Raw genomic sequence first — 22,376 nt, forward strand, 5'->3', positions numbered from 1 at the left:
ATGATAACTAGGTAAATGAGTAACTAATTCAAAAAAATTATACTGAATCACTAAAGTTCACTTTTAATATTAAAAACTGTTCAGGTCTTCAAGGCAACGTGTAATCTATGAATGCAAGCTCTTGACAGTGAAATGTGCAATTTTGCTGCCTAGTGCGAGACCACCACTCTACTTTTTGGAGCCTGAAGTAACTTGAAAATGTACTATGTTTGGTCTCTAGAGAAGGGTTCCTGGATTATTTAATTCTACATTTTCCCATCCCATTTACAACTTTCCTTGGGACTTGGATTCACATAAAAAACCAGGTAGGTAGGACTACTTAGCTTTGCCACTAATAAGGCTATATGTCTGAATCCCAAGATGACATGAAAAAAAAAAAAAAATTATATGACAATGATGTTCAATGTCCAGTGTGACTGTGCTGTCTTGGTTACTGGATGGCATGAAGAAGCAAATTAAAAAACATTTTTGTTTTTCAGAGCAGCATTCCTGGTTTGTCTAACTTTTCCCTGTCCAAGATACTAATAAGTGAAAGTACAAAAAAGTACAAATTTATGTTATATAAAAGCTTGCATATCCAAAGCTTTTATCCAGGATTTTTCTTTCTTTCTTTCTTTTTTTTTTTTTTTTTTAAAAAATACATTAAGTACATATACTTTTCAAACAAAGTCATGGTATACATGCAAACTAAATACATTGGACATTTTTATTGCAAGACTAATAAATTCTTACCCAGTTTTGGATATAACTGCTTCAACTTTGTGGAAGACTTACAGTAATTTCTGGTGGAAAGTTGGAGGTAATGTGCTCTGTTCCTCCTTTAAACCATTTAGTGAGTGTCTTAATTTTGTATTCCAGTTCATCCCACAGATGTACAGTCATCCCTTGACTTACATCCAGGTTCCGTTCCATCCAGCAGGACGTAAGTCGATACATTAAATCAACAGAGTTATAGGGGTTAGGGACTTAAACGTAATAAGTATACTGTCATTTTAATTTTTAAACCTTATTATAAAACTGTACTGTGTGTTACTGCCACTATAAAACAGGAGAATAATCACCCAAATCTTCTTCCACAATCACATCTTCATTACCTTCCCTGTGTGAATGATCAGGCTGTGGCTCTTCTGGTGTAACCTTTGTTTTTTTTGATGAAAATGTCCAATGTGCTTTGCTTATTCCTCTTCTTGTTTTCATCATAAATTTGTTCATAGCAAGCAAACGCATCATGTACTTTTGTTTCTATTATTAAGTAGCGTTCAACATTGGGGTCCATGTCTTCAGCCATTTTGAGAACATTTCTGCAAGACCCTTCACTGTAAATTGTTTAATTACCTCTTCCTTTTCTCGTTTTTCTTCTTCTGCAACAGTTGTTCCTCCAGTTTGACCAATTCTTCATTTGTCAACTCTTCAGAGGAACTTTCTATGAGTTAAATTATGTTGTCATCATTCACTTTGAGATTTAGATTGTTTGCTAGGTCCACTATTACAAACTTCCCAAATCATGTATAAACCTTTTTAATGTCTTTTTCCATATGCCACTCATACATTGAGAGGTCACTTCGTCCCAAGCCACAGCAATATTTTCAATAGCATGATAAATATCGAATGTTTTCCAGAATTGCACGAGAGTCTGGTCATTTTCTTCAGTAGCAGAAATGACTTGTGAAAAAGTTCTCCGTAGATAATAAGCCTTAAACACAGCAAGAACTCCCTGATCCATTGGTTGGATCAATGAAGTAGTGTTTGGAAGGAGAAACATGTCCTTGAACTTGGTGAAGATCACAGCTTTAAGACGGATGACCTGGAGCATTATCTAGAATTAATAAAATTTTAAATTCTACATTTTCTTTCACACAATAGCTTTTTATTTCACTCACATAACAGTTGAATAAGGCACCCTCAAACAATTTTTGAGTAATCCACGATTTCTTATTGCTCCAATAATGAACTGGGAGTATGCTTCCTAATGTTTTTGAAGATTCATGGATTCTCACTGTGCCATATCAGAAATGGTTTCAGTTTATATCCAGCCACGTTACCTGTAACAGAATCATAATATGGGCATTAAGAGTTTTGAAACTAGGTATAGATTTTAACTCTTTGTGGATGAATGTCCGCTTGGGCATTTTTTTTCTGAAACAAGATGTCTCATCCATATTAAATATTTGCTGTAACAAATAATTTTATCCAATTTGTCCAAATCCATTGGTAGTCTTCTCAGCACTTGCAGATTCCCATACATTTTCATATTATGCAGCGCAAAACGCTGCTTGAATCTCATAAACCAACTAGAAGAAGCATTGAATTCGTAGTCATAATCGTGTTCTGCTTTCTCCTTCAACATATTGAAGAGACTTAGTGCATTAGTGGTTATGGTCACAGTGCTAAGGGGTATGTGCTTTTGGTTCATATCATCATATCATCGATAGGACCTTGTCGTCGCTTCATCACTATCACCGATTTAATGGAAGCAGATCCTTTCACAGCCTCTACAATTTTATCCTTATTTTTCAAAATGGTCGTAACTGTAGAATGAGACCATCTGAAGTCAAGTGCGATCACGCTGACAGGCTTACTAGCTTCATGTTACTTTATAACTTGCAACTTCATTTGAAGATCAGTTGTTGCCTCTTTTTCTGCGATTCTTCACTAGGGTTTTTGATTGTGCATGTAGAGGCCATGTTGCACAAAACATCGTGAAATATTTAACGATAAATACACAAATAACCCATTTCTTAAACACAAAATCAACAGAGGAACTATAAATAGCCAAGAGGTTATTTTTTTCTGGCGGCGTAAATTAAGTTAAGGGGATAATAAATATAATAATAATTTACGCCGCCGGAAAAAAATAACCTCTTGGCTCTTTATCATAGTAATAATATAATATATGGGTACAACAGAGGAACTGCTGAAGATACGTGCCAACTGCCGAGGGAGGTTGCCTGTGAAAGCGCTGTTGCCTCTGTGCATGCTTTACCCTATGCTCGCTTACGTCTTGTTCGAAAGTATAGCTGAAAATGTTATTTATTCCCTTATGGAATCATGGACGTATCTTCAAGAGGACGTAAGTCGAGGGATCACTGTACTATTAAGTTCAGGTTGGGACTTCAATGCATGCTGCAATGTTCTATACGTTATTTTCTCCAAACCATGTCACTAACTAATGACATGTAGTCTTAGCTAGTTGGAAGGTATGAAAGCTGATACAAACTGCCATAATGTTGAACAGGCTTAATTGTCCAAAATATCAATTACAGATCTAGCAGTCACGATTTCACATGCTATGACCAGTGGACCTAATCTTTGCTATGAGAAGTAATTCATATAAATAATGTCACTTCCAAACTTCATTACTGGAACAAGATATTCAGGCAAGATGGATTCTTCAAGCATCCTCCATATGCATACATGCCAATAAGACTAGAAGAATATGTAGTGTGACTGTGTGTCACAGAACCAATTTTCATCACTCCATGGTCTAGGTTCTGGCCCATACCAACTGATGTGTTTTTATTGTTGTTGACAGAGACTTGTGAGCTGCAGCTCTTCCAAGAAACTTGATAGCATGCCAGAAATCCCATATATGCTAAGGAAATGTGTATGAGATTTCTTCTGGCTGCTTTTAACTTTAAACACAGATTTCATCTAGTAGGGATAAAGTCTATATGTATCAATCAGAACACAGTGTGTCAATAAGTTTAACAGACTGTTCAATTGTTCCTATACTTTCTTCTCCTTCTGTTCTAATGTTTTTTTTTTTTTATTTTTTATTTCCTAAAGGTAGGGCAGATGACATTTAGCTCTAACTTTTTTTTTTGTTGTTGTTGTAATCTGTACGCAGCTGATCTCCACCAGTCATCACTATTGAGGTTAAGTGCATTTTCTATGGTGTGTCAGATAACAAGAATTGTCTTTGATCCTATCTGGTATTTATGTGTATGTACTAAATGTGTTCTATACTCTTGCTGAGTTGAAGGATTAAAAATCTTCTGAAAGGGGAACCTCACAGAAGAAACTTTGGTTCAGGTAAGTAGGATTCAGAACCCTACTTTCCCAACCAAATATGCACATTATGGAATCAAATGGACAGAAGAGTCTACTGGATGACTAGAAATGAACCTATAATGGTCTTTTTCCCCTTATAAACCTAGCATCGAGATGTTTATATTTACCGAGAGCACGCTTTGATTTGTCACCAATTCATGTTTTTATGGTATGCAAAAACTGAAACTAAATATATTTACCCTCTTCTAAATCACTGTCATCTGTAGATGTATCTGTTTCTGAAGAGGTTCCTGACTCATCACTTATTTCATCATTCTTTCCATCAGACTCAAGTGGTTCATTGTTAAGTTTTACTTGCCTGTCTATGTCATTGGATCCCACACCTATAATTAAAAAAATCAACAGGTCTATGTTATCTACTTAAATATATCATAATTATGCAGAACACACACACACACACATATATATATATAATTAAAGTTTATAAGGCAAAACACCAGAATAAGTTGATAACATTTATTTAGTAACACAACATTTCATCCCAATTGCACAGGATTTCTTCAGGTATAAATAAACAAATTAGTAGACAAAACAGTAAGGACTAACAAAGGTGACAACTGTTATGCAGTTATACAAAAGAGACTGATGTTATTTTTTAAAAATTATTTCTAATTATTCAGAACGTTCTATGTGTTTATTTATGCATTCACATGACCGTTCTTGATTAACGAAGGCTAGGATGTATTCAGACAAGTTAATACTTTGGTTAATATTTAAACGTTTAGGATCTAATGCTATTTCCAAAGATTCCCATATTTTTCTTTCTGTTGTATCATAGAAACAGTGTAATAGTTCTGATTTATCACATAAAACTTGATATCTCATTTGCAAAGCATCTTGTGGGTCAGTTGAAGAGGGCATGTGTGATGACAAAGCTGTGGCTTCATTTCTATGGTATTCAATATCTCAAATGTGTTCTTCAATTGATTTTTCTGTCTGTCCATAGTAAGCTGACTGGCAACCGCACCATAGCTGATAAACACTTGGATACTGAAGTTGGCTATGTCGAGGTTTTGCAGATCTTATTAGTGATCTCATCTTGATAAAGAGCATAAATACTACTTTGATTTCATATACCTTAAGTATTTTTGCTAGTTTTATGGAAACAGGGCTAATATATAGGAGTGTGATGAATCCTCTGTTTTTTCCTTTATTAGAAATTTCTCTGGTCTCATGTCAGTTGAGTGGTCTGGAGAAGGCGTGCTCACTATAGCCATTTTGAAGGAAAGTGATTCCTAAACATTGAAGTTCTTTGGCTAGTTCATCCATGTCAGTGGTGAGTCGGCAGGCTCTTGCTCCTAGTGTGGAAATGACTCAATTTTTGAGGTCTATAATGATGGGATGACACATGTAGATATCTGTCAGTATGTGTAGGCTTTCAAAATATAGACTTTTAATTTACCTGATTCTTTAGTTAGTAGAAGGTCCAAAAATGGGAGTGAACCATCAGATTCTAATTCATAGGTGAATTTTATGTTAGGGTGTTGATGATTCAGGTACTCATGAAAAAGCAGAAGCAAAGGTAGTCCCATGGGTCCAGACTAAGAATATATCATTGACATCTTTTCCATAATTTTGGTTGATGATGATATTCTTCTAGGGCCTTGTTTTTAAATGTTTTCATATAAAGATTTGCTAAAACTGCAAAAAAGGACTGCCCATGGCTAGACCAGAGTTCTGTTTTGTATATTGTATTTTGAAGTATAGGTAAATACATTTACCCTCTTCTGAATCACTGTTGTCCGTAAATGTATCTGGTTCTGTAGAGCAGTGTTTCTCAAAGTGTGGTATGCGGACCCCCGGGGGTCCGCGAAAGGTCTTCAGGGGGTCCGTGGCAATTTTCGGCTATGCATCATTAACGCATGGAATAAAATTTAAGTTTGAGATCGTAAAACGTTCCTATTGTATCACTGAATAAGGTACAGAGACATCTGCAGGCTGTGTAATATGTTTCTCAACAAATAGTGCAATTAGAGACGACTGGGTAAAAACAGAACTAATGAATCGCATGACCCCCTCCCACATAAAATGGTATAGTAGACAATCAAAACCATATGGTGCACTGGCAACATATGGTTTTGTTTGAGTGAACGTGTTAAAACTAAGAAATATATAGTGAATGTGTTTCAGATATTATATAAGGAATTCGGTTGAAGAGAATTAGCATTTCAACTGAACTGTCGGCTTGCTTTTGTCAATTAGTAGCGCGATCTTTTGTTAATACCGCACAAATCATATGGACGTCTTCATATCTGCTTTATCTCTACTGGCCTACCATTGCTGTCTGTTTCGAGTTCTGCTTTCACTAGCCATTTGTTGAAGGACTGTTTGTTAAATATGGTAATTTTTTTTTAGCTTTCAAATTCTTAAGTATGGATCACTGGTTAAAGACTGGATTTTTAAAATGCGCAAAAGAGAGGAACATAGTAGATACAAGTAGCTGTCAGCAACAAGAAAATGGTGATATTGTATCTGGATCAAGTGAAATTGATAAGTGTATGTTGTCTGACATCTCTAAAGAACCAACTAGGAAGAAGATAAGAAAACTTCGTAAGTACGATATAAATTACTTGAAATGTGGATTTTCATGGATGGGATATGAAGAGGAACCTATTCCATTATGTGTAATTTGCTGTGAAACTTTAAAAAATGAAAGCATGAAACCATGTAATTTAAATTGCCATTTTGAATCTAAACATAATGAATGCAAGGACAAACCTGTCAATTTTTTTTCAAAATAAACTATAAAATTTAAAAGTGATGTCGATCGTGTCAGGAGGTGAAAACATGAAGGCTTTAGAAGCTTCATATCGTGTGTCGCTATTAATAGCAAAAAGTGGTGCAGTGGAAACAATTGGTGAAACTTTGGTCAAGCCTGCAGCAAAAATAATAGCGGAAATTATGATCGGAGATAATGCAAAAAGATCTTTTGATAGGATTTTTCTTTCAAATAGTACCGTTCATCGAAGAATCACTGAAATGGCTGAAAATATAAAACAAACATTGTTATCTGATATACGTAAGAGTCGTTATTATGCGTTGCAGGTAGATGAATCCACAGACATTACAAATTTTGCAAATCTTCTAGTGTTTGTTAGGTATGAAAAAAAATCAAAAAATTCATGACGACCTTTTATATTGCCAACCCTTGCCAGAACATACAACAGGAGAAGAAATATTCAACAGCATAAATACCTCTATGCATCAAAACAAGCTTGATTGGAAAAGTTGTTTTGGAATAAGCATGGACGGAGCAAAATCCATGGTTGGATCTAAAAAAGAGCTTGTTTCAAGTATTCAAACTGTTGCACCAAATGCAAAGTCGACACACTGCTGCATACACAGGGAGGCTTTGGCTACACATATGTCTACAGACATAAGAAAAGTTCGATGAAGCTGTAAAAATCATAAATTATATTAAAGGCCATCCTCTAAATGCCAGACTTTTCTCTCAACTTTGCAAAGCAATGGGAAGCAACTATACATAACTTCTTTTCCATACCGATATTCGTTGGCTTTCTCGTGGAAGAGTTCTTACTCGTTTATTTGAACTTCGGAATGAACTACAAGTTTTTCTTGATGAAAAGTTTGAATTGAAAAAGTATTTACATAATTGGAAATGGCTCAGTCAATTAGCATACCTGGCAGATATATTTACTGTATTAAATAGTCTTAATTTATCTTTACAAGGCAAGGAAATTTCTATATTTCATGTCCAAGATAAAGTTAATGCCACGTTGGCAAAAATGAAGTTATAGCAAAAGCAGGTTGGTAATGGAGAATTTGACGCATTTCCATCGCTTCATGAATTGCTTGCAAGTTCAAATGAACAAATTGATGATGATGATGTGAAAATTACTATCATGCAGTATTTAAAAAGCTTACAAATGAATCTAGAAAAGTATTTCCCTTGGACAATATTGAGTGGATAAGATATCCTTTCAATAAAAACAAATTTATGCCAAAGGGTCTATCATCAATAGAAGAAGAACAACTTTTAGAACTAGCTTCTGATGGTTTCCTAAAAAATAAATACAGTGAGAATACGTTATCATCATTTTGGCTACAAATGCAGAATGAATTTCCTGAATTAACAGATAAAGCTCTAAGGTTCATTTTTCTATTTCCAAGTTCATATCTGTGCGAAGTTGGATTTTCAGCCCTTGTAGATATTAAGACGAAGAAGAGGAATCGCATTATAGATGTCAAACTGCATCTGAGATTGAAATTAACAACTATAGAGCCAAATTTTGCTGAAATTTTATCTCACCATAAGCAATTTCACTCCTCTGATTGATGATAAATTATTTCAAGTAAGTAAAACTTTATAGTATCTTTATAAAGTTTGTTCTATTAAAAATAAATCATATTTTTTGTGTACATGAACATATAAATTCAAATAAAATAGATATTTAATTTTTTAATATTTACAATTAATTTATTAATTTTATTTAATCTATTTGTTTTAATTAATTAATTTATTTTAATTAATTTATTTTTGAATTAATTAATTAGGGGTACTTGGTAATAATGAAAATTTAAGAAGGGGTCTGCAGATATCTGAAGTTTGAGAAACACTGCTGTAGAGGTTCCTGACTCATCACTTATTTCATCATTCTTTTCATCAGACTGAAGTGGTTTATTGTTAAGTTTTACTTCTTAGAGAATTTATCTCTTGAAGCAGTGCAAGTAGATTATCAGTAGGAAGAACACTGCTAAACAAACTGACTACTTGCTAAAATGTCATGTTCAACAACGATAATATTGCTGATGCTTGAAACAAAATGCTCAGAGTTTTTAAAAAAGGATGGTGAATATCCTGTTAGGCCCTTTAGTAGTTTGGCAAGAAGATATCAGAGAATCTATCCCTTCTACCATTGGATGTAGAGGTGTGTCTATTTTATGAATTTTGTGTGTCCAATATAAAGTGGAGGAAGAGAACGGAGAACTAGTCTGGTTTCTGTGTTAAATTCACAGGTTGTTTTTAAAAGGTTATTGGTGCAATTTTGAAACTCTAGTAGGGTCATGATCCATAATGGAGTAAGTATCAGTGTTAAGAAGCTGGCTAAATTTAAAATTATAATCATCTGAGTCAAGGATAACCATAGCATTTCCCTTGTCTGCAGGTAAGATCACTATGTCAGAATTGTTTCTAAGCTTATTGCAAGCAGCTCATTCTAAAGGTGAAAGATTATCAAAGGATTATATATCTGGTCTGCGCAGTTAGCCTAGTGGCTGTGGGATGTTGGGAATCGAACCTAGGACACTCCTTCCCCAGGCATATGGTTGTGAAGGGGAAGGAGTGTCCTAGGTTCGATTCCCAACGGTGACATGAGGAGCTGAAGGATCTTCCTCAGGCCATAGCCAAGTTAGCCGGTCTTGGACAGTAGGGTTTTTTCCCCCAGTTTATCCTGGGGTTTTTCATCCCACAAAGCAGACAAACTGGCTTTGAGAACTCAACATTATGGACATAAGATATACCGGGGCATAGAGCTGACCACCTTATCCTGTGAACGGTTTCAGGTCTGATGATTAATAAACCCTTGACACTGCAAGGTAAAAGAGGGTAAAAGGAAGATGATATATATAAATGTAAAACTATCTTGTATAATATGAAAACATAATCTAAACTGTGGAAAAGAGAATAAAATAGTAAAAATCAAAGTGATGTCTGTGCATGTGCACCCTTCCCCCAAATTAATGTTTCCTAGTGTAGAAGTAGCTAATTCAAAATCCACAAAGTAGTCTACTTTGGGTAGCAAATTATTTCTGCCACTAACTTGCATGATCAAAGAAGAGTTTGACTCTCCCATTACCATATAAAGGTTTCAATTCTGAAGAATGATTTAAAACTTCAGAAGTTATTTTATTACCACTATGAAGCATTAAAAATTCTATGACATTTTTTGTATTTTCTTCCAGAATGATGTAATTACCATATAACATCTTTCTTCTCAATAATATGACTTGCTGATCAACTAATATTATGCTTGATAATACTGAATTTGATATAGTAAAAAAAAAACAGAAAGAAAGAAACAAAGAAAAACAATTTTAAACTTCCTTTCATGAAAAACCTAAGGGTTGTAAAACTGGAAGACCTCCACATGGCTTTTTAAGGAATGTGGAGAACTGACCAGGGCTTCGGACCCAATGTCCACTCCTCCCCTTATCGTAGTACAACCTGTTATCTGCCTGGATACTTAATGAACAAGGATGGGCTGGCAATTTGGGATTTAGCTGACCAAATTGTATTTTTATTCAATATTTTATACTGTGTTTTAAAACAACAAAATGATGGTACATGACAAAATTTCATGCCAGATGGAGGCCTCACCTGGTTAAACAAGGTCCCATTGTTTTTGTCAGGGAACCAGGACGAATAGCACAAAGTCAGCTATTGGAACAAATCCCAACTCAACATCAAGAATTAGAATGTATTCTGGGATGTGTTCCAATGGAAAAGAAATGGAACTAGCAGAACAACTGGATAAGTAAGAGATGAACATAATAGGTATAACTGAAACAAAGAAGACAAAAACAAGCAAGGTCTTTCTAAGCAACAAATACAAAATGTTATAATCTTGAATGGCAGGCAATATCAAATAGAGTGATGTGGACAAATATCAGAATAGGGAACTGATCAATGAGACTTATTTATGCTTATGGTCCCACAGAAGGTTCTATCAGTGATGAAACAGAGGCATTTTTTGAGTCATTAGAGAAGACAGCTGGCACAATTAAAAAGGAAAAGTTAGTCCTTGTTGGAAATCTAAACAGCACAGTAGGAAAAGATTCCCAGACATATAGAAATGTTTTAGGAAAATTTGGAGAAAAGCATAAAGATAATAATAATGGTAAATGCTATTTGATTTTTTGTTCAAGACAGACTAGTTATTATTAACACCATGTTCCAATGTAAAAATGTGCACAAATTCACATGGAGAGAAGATGCAAGAAATAAGAAAAGGCATACTGACTATGTTATATGACAGGGATGAGTTCCCATTGGTTCAAGACACATAAGCAAGGCCATCTCGGGGGTGCAGTGGGCGCAATGCACCCAGGCCCCACGATCAAGTGGGCACAGTCGGTACACATTTTGTGGAAACGTATTATATTTCGAATGTGTTTTTTTTTGTTTTCCTGTGCCAAAATCATTTGCAGGTAAGAGGTTTTACAATACTTTATTTCGAATCCTTTAATTTTTACCTTTGAAAGATATTTTAGGGCCCCCAAAAGGTTTCTTGCACCCGGGCCCCTTTATAGAGAAGGCCGGTCCTGCACATGAGTATACATACTGAGGATTTGAAATAGGAAGTAATCACCATTTGGTTTTGAGCAGGTTAAAATTGAATTTCATATTGAAAAGAAGTGCATGTAAGAAAGTTTGAATCAAATATATAAACATCATTGAAGAAAAAATGAGGATTTTTTGAGGAAGAAAAAAAGAAATGTAACCAGAAATGTTAAAAAAAAAAAAAAAAAAAAAAAAAAGCTGCTGAAGCTTTTTTTTTTTTTTTAAATAATATCTAACCAAAAATACTTAAATATGGAGATTTACAAGTTTTACAGTGATTATGCTGCATAATTTAGAAGCTTGTCGGAAAGTTGTATCGATTGGAACATTACTTTCTAAGAAGAAAATGATGCTATTCAGCTTAAGCTATTTTAGAATGAAGTCCACAAAAATACATGAATAACACAGTGATTCTTATAAAATATTTCTCATATTTCCATTGACCTGTCATAAGAAATAAGCTGATTATTTTATTATTTATTTATGATTCCAATCTCTTGCATTATCTAGCCATCAATCTTTTCATGTTGTACATCAGACTTATTCTTTCAGCATTCAAAGAATTATTTGAAGATAACCATATAGCTATCAAAAAGAAGATTAAGTAACATACAATTCCAACAAAACACTCAATGCTATTTATCATCATCATCAAATTCCTGACATGTACCCTCAAGGGGTGTACAGGATATGATAATACTTAATGAAAAATTTACCTCATTACTAACTTCCTATCTACAATTTTCCTCCAAATCAGTCTGTTACTTGTCAAGACTCCAACATCATTACCAGATCTTATATTTCTATCATCTAAGGCACTTTGTCGTATCAATCCACCTATATCTTGGTCTTCCTCTGGGTCGTTTTCCTGCCAACTTGGCAGAGAACACTTGTTTTGCTAGTCTTTCCTTGCCCATTCTGTTCAAGTGACCATACCACCTGAGATTAGCTCTGCTAACGCATTCCTGGATGCTGACAATGTCAAGTTCTTTCCTAATATCTTTGTTTTTAATATGATATTGCAATTGATGCCATCTGTTCATGCCTCTAATCTTTCTCATGACTCATATCTGCGGTCTCTAGTCTTTGGTCAAGTGTTTTACTTCTGAATCAACTCTCAGATCCATAAGTTAAAACTGGTTTGAACACTCTCTTGTATACTGCTAATTTAGTGTTCCAACTAATTTCTCTCTTATTCCACATGAATTTATTCAATCGACTTCCTACAATACCAGCTTTGTTGATTTCCATATTTAATTTATCATCTTCACTAAAAATCGTGCCTAAGTAGCTGAAATGTTTTACTTGTTCCACAGGTTCCCCATTCAAAACAACAGTTGACATTTTCAACGATTCTACCTATTTTCATTGTCTTTGTCTTTTTATTGCTGATCTTCATACCATATCTATTACAACAGTTATTCAATTTAGTCAGGGGATCTTGCAAACTTGTAGCAGATTTATTTAGAAGTATAACATCGTCTGCATAAAGCAAAGAGCTGACATTAACATCTCCAATTCTGATATCATGTTTAATACCACTTTCCTTCATAATGTGATCCATATAGATAATGAATAACAGAGGGGATAAAGTACATCCTTATTATGCTAATTTGGGATTATTTATGTCCAATAATCTAACTGGAATTCTTTCTTCTATACTACACTATAATCCCATTCTGCATCTTCTTTTCTCAGGAAGCCAACGATAACTGTAAAATTTAGAAATACAGAGCAAAATGCACTTGATCTAATTAAATTTGCTTTTTTGGTTCTTTATCAATATGTCTCATTATTCTAAACTACTAGAAAATGAACAGTCATCTATCTAGAAAACATGGCAGGTTGAAAGCTCTGCTTTAACATGCAAGTTGCTATTGTTTCTTCTCTTGAATTGAGTTGGCAGGTCTAGCAGCCTCAGAAGCTCTACTCGCATCCTGTGAGATAGTTCCTCTAAGCCAATGCATTTTCTCAACCACATTTCTCTTTCTCTTTCTCTGATGAGCCTATTCATATTTCTAGTAAGGTATATTAATACAAATGCAAATGTGAGAAAGTGTAAAACTGCACACAAGAAAATCAGAATCAGTCAGGAGACATAAAAGCATCTACCATGAAACATGCTCTGACTTCAGACTCCATAGCTGGACCAGTCTTCAAAGACAATGTACCTAATGTGTTACAAAATTATTCAGTCCTTAGAATACCACATGGATATCTCCCTCAAATTACACTCATCCAGCTCTGCTGAATGACCATTTTTTTAGCCTAACAGACTGGGAGAGCAGGTCCCATTGTATGGCCTCCTAAGTCACCAAATTTGAAGACACTTGTATTACTTTTTTGTAGAGGTACATAAAGAGGTTTGCATGTTGAATGGTGATAAAGGAAATGGCTTAAATGCATCGACTAAAAACTGCTGCTTGTGACTCCATCACAATGGATGTACTATCAAATGCTTGGTGAGAGACACAAAAAGATCTGATGAAAGTCACTAAACTTTTGAGTTTAGCATCAGTGAGTGAAAGCCTCATGATTTTATCTCTGTTAGTTTAAGAAATATTTTATTTAAAATATTTCTATATATTAATATCTATGTGTGTGTGTGTGTGTGTGTGTGTGTGTGTGTGTATGTGAGAGAGAGAGAGAGAGAGAGAGAAGAATATAATGATATAAGATATGAGTGACCAGTTTGGCCTTCAGAATGGCATCAACTAATTGGGACAAGAACTCCCCAAAAGCATTTCAAGATGCTGGCCTATGAAGACAACTACTGTCTCACAATTACCTCAAATGGGGCCCATCCCTCTTCAAACAGATCATTGTACCCTGTCTCACAGATGCACACATGAATTAAGTATGACTATATAAGACCAATGAAGTATAGTCCAGTCACTTTCATGTTCAGTTTGCAATGGTGCAACCTGAAATCAGATTACCAAGTCACTAGCACTTACTATAACTCTATCTTGTCATTGTATCAAGTAGTCTTTCTACTTCTGAAATGCTGATTAGCTTCCAGGATCAGAACATGCTAAATCCTTTCCAAGACAAAGTCTCATGCACAGTGAATACTGATATGCTCCTTGCCTGATGTATTGCCACTATTTGTGGTTTTATCTATTACATAAAATTATTCTAGTTGTTGGCTTGTTCTAGGTTCAAATCTAGATACCATAATGCATGAATGGCAATAGCAGTCTTTATGATACATGCATACCCAAGTCACATGACACATTTGGTTTCAGCCCACTGTTGTATAGCAAATATATATATTTTTTTCACTTGTAGATGCAAGTAACAGTTTAATGACTATTTCATTTATTCAGTTGACTTCCTCTACCATACCAGCTTTATTGATTCTGTTGTCTATTTCAATATTTAATTTACCATCTTCACTAAAAATCGTGCCTAAGTAGCTGAAATGTTTTACTTGTTCTAGGTTCTCCATTCACAATGCAGTTGATATTTTCAATGCTTCAGCCTATTTTCATTGTCTTTGTCTTGTTATTGCTGACCTTCATACCAAATCTATTACAGGAGTTATTCAATGTAGTCAGGGCATCTTGCAGACTTGTAGCAGATTTATTTAGAAGTATAACACCATCTGCATAGAGTAAAGAGCTGAGATTAACATCTCCAATTATGATATCACTTTAATACCACTTTCCTTCATAATGTGAGCCATATAGATAATAAATAACAGAGGGGGTAAAGTACATCCTTGTCTGACACCAGATTTAACATTAAACCACCTTCCTTTACTTCCTTCAATTCTAACTGCTGACTTACAACTCAAATAAAAACTAAGTATTGCTTGATAGATAATGGTCCATTGACACCACACAACTGTAGCACTTTGAACAGCTTCTCTCTTTGCACCCTGTCATACGCCTTTTCCAGATCTACAAAACTTAAATACAGATCTTTGCTATATTCTCAATTTCTCAATATTTGTTGTAATGTGAAAATTTGATCCTGACAGCCTCTATTTGGCCTGACTCCAACTTGTTCTTCACCAAGCTTCCCTTCCACAGTCCTTCTTAACCATTTCTCAAGTATACTTGAATAAATCTTACCAGGAACACTCAGTAGGGAAATACTTCTGTAATTCTCACATCATATCATTTTAATCTTATCATGTAATAAGCTTATGCATCTTCTTTTCACTGGGAGCGACAGTACCCTTACTCTGAATTTTAACTATCATTATTAACAATAATAAAACAAAATAATAATTATAAACAGTTTATAATTCACAGTGAAACCAAAAAATACAGAGAGAGGGATGTAGTGAGCAGTGATGGGGTATATAAACTGAGTTCACAAACACTGTGCATCAGTTGATTCACAGAAGCATCATGTCACTAAAACCTCAGATGAGTGAATGCAGCATCATAAAGATGGGCATTCATCATAATTGAAAAGCATCATATGAGCAGATCATAAGGACGGATATTACTGTACTTTTCCAGCAAAATCTGATGTTAATTATACTGTATTCAAACTTGCTAAAATATGCTGTTGGCTCATTATCATATAGAACTGTGCATACCATTCCTTGATATATGCATGCTTTATAGACTCAAAGGAATATGCCATGCTTTCTATAATGAAGTAATGGATTCCATGGATGCTAGAGGGTAAGAGTGGAAGGGATCTAGTAAACTGGCTATGCAGTGTGCGTATATGTTTGTGTAGTAGATATCAGAAAAAAGAAATACAGCATTATAAACCAAGCATAAATATGTAAAGAAACAAGATTACAACTGTAGAACATATAAAGTATAAGAGAAAAATATTATAATAACTCACTTTTAATTTGTTTCCTTTCAGTATGTGATCTTAGTGAACTTTTATCAGTTGTCTTTAAAACTGTGTGTTTCTTGGTACTACCTTTCACATTAGTACAAATCCTATCTTCACCAATACGTGAGCATGACTGTTCATTTTTTGATATTTCAGATCGACTTACATCTAATGACTTAATTTTATCATCAATTTGAACATCTTTTAAACTTTGTATTACTGGTGACTTATCTTGTTTTATTTCATCTTCTGAAGAAATCAATTCATCTGATATCCCTTCATCAGAATCAGATAACTCATAAAATTTTTTAAAATCCTCTGACGTAGTTTTATTTACTGGACGGCCATACTTGTCCATTACATATTTCAGCTTGAAATCTTTGTTAGTAAACATTGCTTGAAATCGTTTATCAATTTTAACTTTTCTTTCCTTGTTTGGAGCCATCCTGAAGCGAGGATCCTCCAGGATGGAGGAAAACCTCTCATCATTCCTAATACTCTCCATCTCAATATAATTCTAGCTGGCCTACAGAAATAATAAGAAATAAGTAAATATACAAACAAAATTATATATATTAAGAAAAGAATCATAAAACATGAATATTTCATGCTGTTCTCTGTTTGTACAAGCATACACACTAGACCAGTGCTTCCCAAACTTCTGGATGTCATGGCCCCCTTTGCAAAAATTAAAATATTTCACGGCCCCCCTCGAAACAAAATCATAATAGAGAGATATATTATTATAATATTTATTGTATTTATATTCATTACAAAACATACACAGCGAATATTGCAAAAATCAAATGCATATATTACATTTTTTGCTTCTTACCGTTTGGTTCTGAAGACAATGCGGGCTGTTCTGGTAAAATATGAAATACTGTCCTTTTTTTGAGTCTGTTTCTGCTTCTGCTTCTTCTGATTGTTCACGGAAATTTATTTTATTTTTTTATCAGCCACTTATCCATCTCAGGGTAAAAAATTTAACGTAGAATAGATCAAATAATATCACCACTTACCGATACTGGCACACCACAGACTGATAACATGAAATTAGTGAATATTACGAAATAAGGGAAATTCCCAGACCAGGAACATTTTTCTCTTTTGTGACTTTTCTCCCTTTATGGTAATTAAGCCTAACGCGAAACAGACAGCAAAAGCAGGTTATTAAAACGTGCATATGATTGGTGCAGTATTAACAAAAGATCGCGCAACCGAAAGATAAAAGCATAGCTGACAGTTGAGTTGAAATGCTAACTCTCTTCAACCAAATTCCATATGTGAAACTGCCATAACATTCATTATATATATATATATATATATATATATATATATATATATATATATATATTACTTAGTTTTAACACTTTTATGAATTTTAACACGTTCGGCTGAATTTTATTGCTGCCTTGGGAAATCGAACTCACACACATCTAATTAATAACAATAGTTTTTAGTTAGATACTGTGTTTTCCCATGCAACATATGGTTTTGTTTCAGTCTATACAGCATAGTTTCTGTATGAGGGGACATGTGATTCATTAATTAGTGTGTTTTTATCCCAGTTGTCTCTAATTGCACTATTTGTTGAGAAATATATTACACAGACTCCTCATACCTTATTCACTGGCATAATAAAAGTACTTGTTTTTATTGCCTCTGCAGTATAGTGGCTGTTAGGGAGGGTGTGTTGTTTACCACTGCAAGCGAGTTACTATTTCCCCACATGAACTTGTTTAAGCTTTTTTTCATGTGTGAAGTATATGCGAAACTTTTATTGGTAACAGAAAACTAGCTCGGATGACAGTGATAATATAAAACGAGTTTTGATATGTATATAGAGTCAATATCAACAGTCCCTGATTAAGAACGAACGCGTGATGAAAGGGACAGGAAGATTTGGAGCTTCCCTGGAGAGCATTCGAAGTAAATACAATTAACCACTGCTTTGAAATGAAACGTATGAATAAGCAATATTTACTAATATTCGTTAAGCACCGAAATACGCAGGAAGCAAAGTTTGTGAACCAACACCAATGTGTGAATTTTTCCATTAAAATATAAAAAATACAAAAAAGAAATAATAAATAATAAAAGTTAAATACATTTCTTTTAAAATAAAAAAAATCTACTTAGTCTTAAAACATTTTAAATGTGCTTTCATTATTTCACGACCCCCTCAACAAAACCTACGGCCCCCAAGGGTGCCGCAGCCCACAGTTTGGGAAGCGCTGCACTAGACAATATGGCAAAAGGATACATTTACAAACAAATAACAAGATGCAAATCCAAGTTTCTTTATCAACAGCTTAATTTCATAAGTACAGGACAAAATAGCTTAAATGGCTATTCTGACAATATATATATATATTGGCCTGGTTGGCCGAGTGGTTAGCATATCCACTCTCCAGCCAAAAGGCTGCGGGTTCGAATCCTGCCGTGGGCATGGATGTTTGTGATTGTCTGTGGAAATACTAGTGGTGGTGGTAGGTGGTATTGGTGTGGAAGATGCAGTTTGCTGTAGTTGGTGAAGGTGAAGAGTTGTAAAGCAGGCACCCTCCCTCGATGAGTCTTTAGGACTCCCTGGAGGTGTCAAGTAATAATTAAGTCAAATTGATAACCATGCTGTTTTGTTAATTGATGGTAAACAATGTTTTGTCACTTAACTATAAAACAATAATGTATATTTATAATATTTTGTTTTAATAGCTAACTGGAAAATTGATTTTGAATTCATTATTACTGATAGCCCTCCACAATGTCAGTGACTCATCCCGTAAGGGCACAATCAATAAGACACCATTGTTTTAAACTCATTCCCACTTGCACCTTCCATCAGTGCATTCTGTTCACCCACATGTTTTTTTTTTTTAATCTACTTCTCCTTCCCTTGCTCTCTACCCTTTGGGAGAAGATAAAGAGGTATGGCCTCTTATCATCTCCCTCCTCCATATAAACAACCTCTTCTTCTATATTAATCTGATCAAATGTCCTCACTAACTTTTAAGTTGTGAGATATGATCAAACATTGCAATGCACATTTCTTCAATTTTTTATAAATATCCAGAGTTCTAATGTTGCCTTGGTTACACACTGATGAACCCTTCTATAGAATTTTTCATCCTTGCAAAAACCATGTGTTCAACTGTGTGTGTGTGTGTGCAATAGGTCTAGTTGTGGAGTGATCAAGGAGTCATCGTAGCACAATTATCCTTATCTTCTTTATTATAGCAGAATACACTGTATGGGCTTCAGAACTCTTGCACTTTGATGGCTTGTATGACTGTGGATAATTGTCAACCTGAATATATCAACATATTCAAGGTTGACAATCAAAAGAATTTCATTAAGGAAGAAACAAGTCACATCTGGACTAAACATGTGCAGGTCTGCAAATGTGAACTCCACGAGGATGAGAAAGTGGTGGAGAGGATCCACAGGCAAGTAACCAAGATTGTGGCAAGCCTATGGAATGCTCCCTAAGAGGATAGAGTGACAGTCTTAAGGCTTCAAAGACCACTCAAGGCAAAAATGAAGTGCCATGACAGTAACATATCTATAAAACCCTTTAAAGGATTGGCACTAAAGACTTTTTTCAATATATGACAAGAAGGGAGAGAGGTCAACCTGGAAACTGTGGATATTCCAGTGGTTGTGTTGTGGTAAGGAAACATTTAAAAAAAAAAATGATCGTTCTATTTATAGATCAGTTCAATCCCTCATTTTTGAGATGAAAGTGCTATGTAAATTTGGAAGAGACAGATGTATGTGGTTTACCATCTTTAACAATTTTTAACTTGACTTCATATTCTGGATTTGAAAAAAGGTATATACATTAAATTAAAGATGCCAAGAAATTATATTTTGGTTTCATCCTTTATCCAAGTGTAAGCAAACAAAGTTTGCGCATGAAAGAACTTCACGACTAGGCTACTTGTATATAGATCAAATAAAGGTCAAAACTAGTTTGGGTAGTTGCCCGTCCCATAATGCATAGGTCCATAAGGATATGTGCATTATGGGATACTAAGGTAACTGATGTGACGTCATTAGCCTCTACATACAAGTAGCCCAGTTGTGAAGTTACTTCACATACAAACTTTGTTTGCTTACACTTGGATAAAGGATGAAACCAAGAATATAATTTCTTAGCATCTTTAATTTATACTATAACCAAGTGGAAAAACTTTCAACATCTATCTCTAATACAAAATATCCACACACACACATATATAATATCCTGAAACCACAGGGAATAACAAACTGCACTTCACTTCTCAGCTGCAGGTAATCTTCTGTGCTGAAATAAGTCACTTGTGCTGTTAACAGCCCTCATGCATTTAACCCCCCAACCAGCTGAAGTGGAAGAAGTACTGACACCACTGTAAGATTTTTCATGGATCAAAACATGAGCGACATTGCCTTTTATCATGTAATTATCATCTACCATTAATCCCTTAACAGTGATTGTGGAGCTATCAGTGGATTAAGTATAACAAAGTAACCTTTGTGTCACTTGACTTAAAGTATACTGTGTTACTTAGAATTTCCTTCATTGTCCATGCTATCTGAACTTTTTGCTGCACAAGTTATTATTATTAAAAAGTGAATTTCACATGTGAAAATAAAATATCTATTCTAAAATGTGTCAAGAGATTAACTTCAAATCCTTGAAGTGAAAATCATTATGCTATATATTTATAAATAACAATGTTTTCAAATGACATTTATTGAAATAAATGCAAACTTTCATTTTCCTTCCTCGCAAAATATACCATTACATGGATCATCACGTTTCAGTTTTAGAGATATTTTTATAAACAATAGTTATATTGCTTTCAGATTGTGACAGTTTTTAATATCAAAAATTTATATCCAATGATATTTTAGTAGAGACAATTGCCTTCACCTTTCACTTAAAATTGCAACTTTTTTTTTTTTTTTTTGCAGGATGAACATTTCTATAATATCCAATGCTTGATAGGTTAGATAAGTTATGGTGAAAATATATGAAACACATCCTATACAGACCGATTAAATTCATAAATTTATGACAATTTTGAAGATTTCCAATTGCACTCCATCTTCCACTCTGCTCCTGGAAATTATAAGTAACTACTCTGTTTAATTTTCTACAGGTTTGAAAGTTTTCACAGACAATTTTCAAAATCTATTATTTCATTTTACCACTTTGACAAAAGAAATAAGGCAATAATAATGTTGTATCTGTCGAAGCAGGTATTTATAATAGCGGACTATATACAAAATATGCAATATATACAAAAGTAGAAGCGACTACTCCATAAATTCAAGATTTTTTTGAGGGGGGGGGTGGAGAAGTAACAGTATTGAGGACCGCATCCACATGGATTTTATTTTATTATAATCTACGTGCAGATATATTCCGCAGGAATGCCAAATAACAGTCAGAACAGCTATGTCCTTTGGTTAAAGAGATTTCCGAGGAGTATCAGTGAAAAAAACAGTAAATAAATAAATAAAAACTAAAAAAAAAAATGATCCCCGAAAATTTCGAATTTTTAAAATGATCAATTACTTACTTCTGTAATATTTCATAAACAAAAAAAACAGCCACTAGAGAATAAACAATTCAGTCCAGCTCGCAACTAACATAGCAGATTACTGGAAACGAAGGCTGTGCTGACAATTATTCTGTTCTCACATGCTAACTCACTCACAAGCTTTCAGACTTTCCATATGATTACAGATGACAACACAGTGAGCAAGTTACAGGATAAATTATATCAATATGCTGTATGTGAGCAATATCAACACCGTTACCACTTTAAAGTACTGAATGACTGTATCACTGGCAATAAAATTTGATGTAACATCCCTTTGAATAGCAAGGCTAGACAAGCAATAATAAAATACCATGAAATAATGAAAATCTAACCGCTTATTACTTTAGTATTTAATGGTAACAGGAAATTCATTCCGAACGTACGCCAGTTGCACACACATTCAGCCATAATGTTCAAATACACGATATTACTGGAATGCCCCCTATAATGAGAAGAAATATTAATTAAAAGACGGGATAATAAATGTAGATTATTGTATTTATATAGTAATTATATTTAAAGAATAAAAAAACAGTGTGTTTGCCGTTCACATTTCAAAAATTCGAAAATGACTGAGAGTATGAGAATATACCCTTATTTCATTA

General features: G+C 34.3%; 1 protein-coding gene across 1 annotated transcript in view; it reads right to left on the bottom strand.

Moving 5' to 3' along the window:
- Positions 1–22,168, bottom strand: part of LOC150105091 (ESF1 homolog) — a 104,472-nt gene extending 82,304 nt beyond the window's left edge. The window contains exons 1-3 of the mRNA XM_090396152.1: positions 21,748–22,168; positions 16,187–16,706; positions 4,251–4,394 (exon numbers count right to left, since the gene is read on the bottom strand). Coding sequence (XP_090252278.1) covers positions 4,251–4,394; positions 16,187–16,685 — 643 coding nt within the window. The 5' untranslated portion in view covers positions 16,686–16,706; positions 21,748–22,168. The remainder of the gene's footprint in view (positions 1–4,250; positions 4,395–16,186; positions 16,707–21,747) is intronic.
- Between the last annotated feature and the right edge of the window lie 208 nt (positions 22,169–22,376).

The sequence above is a fragment of the Typopeltis vanoorti genome, chromosome 7, assembly GCF_054136105.1.
Source record: "Typopeltis vanoorti isolate ZY-2024b chromosome 7, IOZ_Tvanoo_1.0, whole genome shotgun sequence".
NCBI classification, from domain to species: domain Eukaryota; kingdom Metazoa; phylum Arthropoda; class Arachnida; order Uropygi; family Thelyphonidae; genus Typopeltis; species Typopeltis vanoorti.